General features: G+C 33.9%; 1 protein-coding gene across 2 annotated transcripts; it reads right to left on the bottom strand.

The window, feature by feature from the left end:
- Positions 1-1,808: 1,808 nt before the first annotated feature.
- On the bottom strand, positions 1,809-6,091 carry LOC102584730 (histone acetyltransferase MCC1). Of its 2 annotated transcripts, XM_006347525.2 has the most exons (7): positions 5,838-6,091; positions 4,714-5,081; positions 4,431-4,575; positions 4,256-4,355; positions 3,936-4,164; positions 3,625-3,702; positions 1,809-2,233 (listed from the first exon to the last, which is right to left on the bottom strand). In XM_006347525.2, exons 2-7 carry the CDS (start codon positions 4,818-4,820, stop codon positions 2,050-2,052), a joined length of 843 nt encoding a protein of 280 aa, XP_006347587.1. In that variant the 5' UTR covers positions 4,821-5,081; positions 5,838-6,091; the 3' UTR covers positions 1,809-2,049. The 2 variants fall into 2 exon arrangements, with proteins under 2 accessions (XP_006347587.1, XP_006347588.1); XM_006347526.2 differs by lacking the exon at positions 3,625-3,702 and having other exon boundaries at positions 5,838-6,089.
- Between the last annotated feature and the right edge of the window lie 1,326 nt (positions 6,092-7,417).

The following is a 7,417-nucleotide window of genomic DNA, read 5'->3' as shown; positions in this document are numbered from 1 at the left end:
TGTGTGTGGATCCTAAACGTGTTTGTCTATGAAATTTGTCGCTAAAGGTTCTTAAATAATTGGTTTTCTTAAAATCCATAGCTAAATGGGTTAACATGAGATTTTGTTATTTAGCTACGAAATATTCGCAATTTTCTTGTTTTCTAGTAGTGAATTTTGTCCAAATTCCAATATAAAAGGTTGTAGGTTTGGATTAATTCACTAAGATGAAAAGAAACCGCGGATTTACTACTTTCTTTGGAAGTTCCATAGATTAATCTTTTAATTGTTAATTAATTTGGCTTAAAACACTCTCCTATTCGTCTATACTACTTAATTCTTTGTAGTTATTAACAAAATATTATTATCCTCTTCTTTTGTTTTTGCAGAGAAGAGAAAGAAACAAATTCATTCTTTGCTTGAAAAAAATTGAATATAATGAGTTTGGAAGAATACTATAGTCGAGTTCCTTTTTCCCCACAACCACACCCTTGGCTTGCTAATTTTTTTCATGAAGATGACAACAAGCAAAAGCAAACATTTTTCAGTCTATCGGAGGATCGGACTATACTTGAGCTTCGAAACAAAAAAATATGTGCCAGTGCTCATGACTCGTTTATATTGTTTGACTATGATTCTGGAGATTGTTATATTTGGAATCCTATTTCAAACGACAAAATTCATATGCCACCACTCTCAACAAATATTAGGTCCGACAAGTTACAATGCCTCTTGTCTTTACCACCTCATGATGGTGATCAATGTAGTATTCTCTTCTTTGACCCGCCTTCTTCACTTTACTTCTACAAGCCAAGTTATGATAAAAAAATTCATAAACACGATATAGAAATAATTATCGAGGGTCAACAAAGTCATTTGACAACCTGCACAGTTTTCAAGGGAAAATTCTACGGATTGACATGTCCAGGATCAATTCTGGTACATTTAGATCTAGATCATGACTTGGGAATAGTAACAGTTACACCATTGGTTAACCAACGCGCGTATGGTGGTGGGGAATTATTAGAAATGCCAAGGTGGGGTGAATACCTCGTCGAATCCTCATGTGATGGTAATGATATGTTGTTATGCGTTTACCAAGTTGTCTTATGGATGGCTCCTGAGCCAAGTATACGGTTTTTTAGTGTATCGATTTGATTTTGAGAAAAGCATGGGTAAAGATGGAAAGCATTGGCGAAACTGCAATTTTTCATATGTGGTTCCACAGGGACACGTTGCTCGACAAGAGGCAACAATCTTATTAAGAAAGGATCCATCTATTTCACCGAGGGTCGTTGTGTTTATCTCTTTGATTTGGAAACGCAAAAAATATCCATAGTATCTCTCCCATGCCCACTTGTAAGCAAGGAAAATACGAACTTTAGCTGGTTAACACTTCCACACAAATGCAATTGATCAATTTCTAGTATTTTTTTAAAAGGTTTTTATCTTTGATTGTTGAATCTTTTTTTTAAAATGATTCATTTTATAAATTGGAGTATATTTGTCAGCTGAGGCAAAATTTAAATGTTTGTTTATTTATGCATTATGCATTTAATTGCCTAGCAAAAATATATTATTTTTTGCTCCTGAACCAAATAGAGCTCCAATTTGAGAATACCTTTTTTCTTGAATAATTTGGTCACGTGGAGTCAACCAATTTCACATTGCAACTCTCTTAATGACAAGAATAAAATACAAGATAATTTTTTTTGCCAAAAGTGCAATGAAGAACAAATTTGAGCAATTTTTGATGGTACTCGAACACACAATCTTAAGATTGAATGTGAGGATGCTTACCATCTGAGCAACTTTTCTTGTCCTGTCAATTCATCTCAATTCTCGACACATATTATTAAATTTTTTGGGTGACTTTTCAAAAGAATTTACATATTAACAAGTAAATCACAAGCACAGAAGACGAAGAACATCAGAAATGGTTTGTTCTTCTAGGTACAGGTAAAACATAATGTTAAAAAAGACAACAGATAAAAGATCAAATAACCTTTCTTTCCAACGTTTGCGTCCATTTCCAATATCGACTAAAATGCAGAAGCTAGTAGTAGAGGATTAAACGAATTGAGACAGAGCACCCTCGGTTGGCATCCTCTTGTTATGTTTTGTTGGAAGAAGGGAGCCAGACTCCTTGCATTTGGACCACTTGGAAGGCTTTCTGTCCTCTTTCCTCCAAAGCTTGGCAGCTACCATCCTGAATCCACTCTTTGCTCCAGTAACTATAAGCTTAATGAGCTCTCTGAAATTCAAAAGGGCAATTGTCAAATAGTAAAGTAACATCTATTAGAAAAGTAGCTGGGATTGAGTTGTAGCAGTTGTTGTCATTGTGTTTGAAAAGAAAATCCTAGACTGCAACCTTCAAACTTTCATTTGTTTCAATTGAAAGACAGATTCAAGCTTACTTCATAGTTAAAGGAAAACGTGCAAAAGTAAATTAGCGCTTATCAACTGCTTTTACCCCACACGGGAATCTAACTGGCACTGACTATTAGGTGAAAGTGATTCACCAATACAGACATGACTACTACTATCATGTTATGGAACTTGGAACAATTTCTTCACAACACTTCAGCGTATTCCAGTTCTCATTTTTTTTCACCCTTCCCAAGAAACTTGGCACTAAATAGTAATTACTGTGCCTTCTCCTCCCAAGGATATATTGGATAGGAGCCTCCTAAAGGATCATTTCAAATAGATTATGTGATATTTGATCTACTCTTCAGTTAAAATGAACCTGAATTAGATTCTATTCCTCTCTTTATCCTCAAAAGAATTCCCCATCCGAACTGTTCTTAATACCACAAAGCTTTTTCGAATCAATTTTATTCTTTCTACTTTGGAGTTCAAGTATGCCAGAATCCTGCGCTACAATGTGATAGCAATATCAGGCTACCACTTTGAGAAGAGGGCAGGAGGCCATCTTCATCCCTACAACCCCAAAACTCACACTTCTCCGAGTTTCACATGTTTGATGCTCTTTTAGTCCAGGGAGTAGACACTAAGGGGTCATTTGGTAGAGTGCATTAGAAAAATTAATGCATGCACTACTTTTGTATATTACTAGTACCTTGTTTGGTACATTTTTCAACCTATGTATAACTCTCTATTTGGTATTATGATATGTATAACTAATACCTAGCTAACCATGGTATTAGTAAGCAAGGGTTTAATGCATACATCAACATGGATAAAAACACAATTGCCTCTCAAATCCCTTTCCACTCCCTTCCCATCATATTTGTGGAGGGTATTTTTGTAAATATTATTTTAAAAAGAAATTATGCAATGCATGTTATTTTAAATAAACCAAATCAAACAAAGAATAAGAAATAATCTCCGCATAACTAATATAAGCACTACTAATGCTAATGCTATTACTAATACACTCCATTCAATGATATTCTTATGCACCCTACCAAACGACCCCAAAATGCATGAAGCCAACTGCCCATCACAAATAAGTGATTTCTGTTCTTTCTAACTGAAACTGAATCAAACAAGACAAAGCAGTGTCACAAAAGAGGAAAGGTAAAGATAATTAAGTTCTACCAGGGTTTCCCAATATTCCCAAGTTTAAAATCAGAAAGCATCCATAAAGCATGTTGAACTCTCAATATAGAATTGGACAACCTGGGAAATATAGTGGTCCAAGAGTTTGCAACAGCAGATTTGCTCAATGGCCTCTCTAACAAATCCTCAAGCTGAAAACTGTGAATAACAGATCATCTTCTCAAGGGTGCTTTATGTATTTTACTCCAAAAGAATGACAGTGTATTTTTACTAACAACACTCTTTTGAACCGTGAGGGACATTAAATTGATAAAAGAAGGCTCTACCAGGATAATATTTACAAATGACAAATTAATCAATCATATTGGTCAATAATGATAAGAGGAAACTCTCATCATGTGAGTTCAGAGAAAAGGGAAGTTTGCACTTACAAGGGTGAGCAAGGAGAGCGACCACCATTCACATAGTAGATGAACAAGTACGCATCGTAATGCTGACCATTAATAAAATAAAAGGCAGACAGCCTCCTCACACACTGAAAGGACATTTTCTTGTACAAGTATATGGCAGGGTTATTATATGAGATCACATGTAGGTAAACTGCTCGACAAATCGGGATGTTCGAGGCATATTTTATGACCTCGCGAATTAGAGAACTGGCTGAAAATCCAAAAGTGCAGAACATTTAGTAAGTCATAAAATGAAAGATAGAAGTACAACTAAGAGTGTGTATGAGAAAAGAAAGCCTCACCTATTCCAAGATTTCTATAAGAGTCTGCAACCCCCAGAGTCAAGATGTAAATCAGTGTTTGCTCTGATCTAGATGAGTCATACCTCAGAAATTCTTCTATCTGTAGGTGTGTTAGTCAAAATTAATAAAATTTTGCAAGGATAAAGTCTAAGAGTAACAAGGCAGAAGAGCTCACGTCACTGTCTTTTGCTAGAACAGTCCGGGCAGTCACAAATCCAATAAGCTCGTCACTTTGCTCATTGGGTCGATTACGATCAACAGCTCCCCATGACACAATGTCCCGTCCATTAACAACATTTTGGAAGAACTCAGACTCATATCTAAATACCCAAAAAGAAAAAAAGTTATTGACAAGATTAGATGTATACTTTAAAGGAGCACACTCCATTTTGAAAGTTCAAGACAATATGTAACAGTATGGTACTTGAATGACCCAAACATGAAATAAATAATCTGACCTGATCGGGAACAGATCCCCATGGATTTTCTCAAGTACTTCTAAATCAGAGGTTCGTATTGGCCTATATTGTATGAGCGGATTGTGAGAGAGTTTGAGGTTCAGCATCGCACAATCTAGTATCAATCCCCAGCAAACAATTGGTGTATCTGTAAAGCTCGTTTGAGAAGTGTTCTCTCCATCTATACATCATCAACCACAATGGCCATTTAATCTCTGCAAGTAGTTGATTTCTTTCTCTTCATCAATTGCTTTATACACGTGAGGTAGAATAAAACCTAAGCCTCACAAGAAAGTCAACTAAAGCTGTCCAGTAACAATCCCTCTGGTACTAGGAGCTCCAGCAGCTTTCACCACGCCAAATATGTACTACATAAAATAAAAAGGACGCGAGGTTGAATAAGTTCACAAATCTACACATTAGCCTTTTTCTTCAGTAGAAGAGCTCTTATCCAAGTCTCTAGTATCTAAAAATTCAGAACTTGGTTTTAGGCTATCAAATACAAGACTTGTATACTAAAAACTTGGCGACTCGAATGATGAAAGATCCCATCAGACTTCATGGTTTGTTTTCAAAGTTGGGAGGTTAACATATAATAGATGGCAATAAAAAACTAGGAACTTACACTCAATATTTGACAACCTTCAGAATATACATTTTGGGTTGAACCAAATTCTAGCTTCTAACAAGTCTCTACTTCAAGTTCGAAAAAGGAAACACTAATGTGAATCAAGAGCTTTCTCATGGAATTAGTAGAGTTGCGTGCAAGCTGGCCTACACACAACACCAAGGTTATCAAACATAAAAAAGACAAGACCTTTCTAAATCCTGCACAATTACCAAGTAAACTCGAGTACCCAATTCCTAATGTATCAGAAATTAATGGTGTGGCTTATAGCAGCCATCCACAACTGCTACGAAGTTCCACCTACTACCAAACTTAGCTAAAATTTTCAACCAGAAACAAAAAATCAAAAGAATACCCAATTGAACTCGAGGAAAAACAATCGCCCCAACAACAACAGTGTCACTGATCGAAACCAACAAAAGGGTATGAAAAATGAAATCGAACTTCATGATCTCTATACCGAAAATTGTTAGATCAGCAGCAAACAATTAATTACCTGAGATGTAGCAGTTGAATTTGAATTTTGGATGAAGCAAGAAAGAGGTATATGTATGGAAAAAAATCAGCGATTCCTTTCTGTTTCGTCGGAGATAAAAATCCTTTGACTGAAAATGAAGAAGGAATCCAATTCTCTTTCAATTTTCTTCCCGTCGACGACTCAGCGATACAACTTTGCCGATGCATCCAAATATCTCAGTTGCCTCAATTAACTAAGATTTTGCAGATCCATTAATTTTTTTTATTCAAATTATATGGGATAATGTTTTTTAAAAATAAATAAATAAATGGTGAGGGTAATTTGTTTTTATGACAAGAGCTACACAATTAAGAGGGAAAAAAAAAGGAAATTTAGCAAAGTAATAATTGACTAATTGAACTTAAATACACTATCATGTAATATTAAATTTTCGTCAAATTTAAAAGTGTGGGTTTAAAGTATGAGATCAAATCAAATATGATTTGGTTTGGTTTTATATTTTTAAAAATTGATAATAATTGGTTTAATTTTAGTTTTATTCAAAGAAATCACCGAACGGAGAAATTATATACATATTTTTTGTAATCATATATACATAATATATTGTTTTTATGAATAATTATATCTTTTGTAAATATAATGAGAGCCAACATCCACTCCTTGTAGCTATTCAATAGAACTTGCTTTTCACTTTCTTCGAAGTATCTTGTACTTAATAAATTGAAAGTATACTCCTATGGTGCTCCTTATGAATTATCCTATTTTAGTTCTTTATGCTCAACTTTTATCTATCATTGCATATATTTTTGCAAACAAGATTGCAATTTTGTCATGTGTTTTACTGCTTGATTGGATGATGGTTACCTATTGCATTGTGTTGTTAGCTTAAATATAATACTTATTTTTTTAGGTAAACTTACATAAATATATTATATTAAGAAAATATTTATCATTTATAACAATAACATTTTTTCACTTGATAAAACACATATAATACAAGTTTTATTGATGAATCACATATTTTAATACAATGTGTCAATTTCTTACCAAACAAACATAATATATTTTAAAACAGTTACAATACATATATATTGCATACATGATTCATTTTTAATACATATTGCAGATTTATATAGTCTAGCTATAAATGATAATAAATAAAAAGTATCGCTAAAATCAGTAACTAAAATATACTCATCCAAATAATTTTTCCTTGTGTTGATTATTATTTAAATTCTATTCTATCATCTTGTTAAATTTACCATTATGAAACAAACGAGAAGTCCAATTTTATTATAATGATTGATTTGATGTGATTGCTTACTTAAGATCATCTCCAATCCATCTCTAATTTAGTAGGCGTTTGGCCATGCGATACCATATCACGATATGGTGTCGTGAGATGGAATCAACGTTTGGACATGCGATTTTACGCTGATTCCATCTCATGATTCCATATCATGAGAGGTGATACCATATTCTCCAAAAACCATGATATGGAATCACCATGTGATTCCATATCATGATTTGAGATATTTTAATACAATAATTGATCCATGAGTTTATATTTTGTTAAAACAACCCCACATTTATATCTA

The sequence above is a fragment of the Solanum tuberosum genome, unplaced genomic scaffold, assembly GCF_000226075.1.
Source record: "Solanum tuberosum cultivar DM 1-3 516 R44 unplaced genomic scaffold, SolTub_3.0 scf00093, whole genome shotgun sequence".
Classification (NCBI taxonomy): Eukaryota; Viridiplantae; Streptophyta; class Magnoliopsida; order Solanales; family Solanaceae; genus Solanum; species Solanum tuberosum.
The sequence above is the reverse complement of the archived record's forward strand: the minus strand, read 5'-3'. Positions and strand labels throughout refer to the sequence as shown.

Bases quoted from the DNA above. Each gene is read 5' to 3' on its own strand.
- LOC102584730 (XM_006347525.2), bottom strand. From the start codon at position 4,820: ATGCTGAACCTCAAACTCTCTCACAATCCGCTCATACAATATAGGCCA. The intron at 4,356-4,430 runs GTGAGCTCTTCT...ACACACCTACAG, and splicing joins TTCTAGCAAAAGACAGTGAC to ATAGAAGAATTTCTGAGGTA. The intron at 4,165-4,255 runs GTGAGGCTTTCT...TTGGATTTTCAG, and splicing joins TTATAGAAATCTTGGAATAG to CCAGTTCTCTAATTCGCGAG.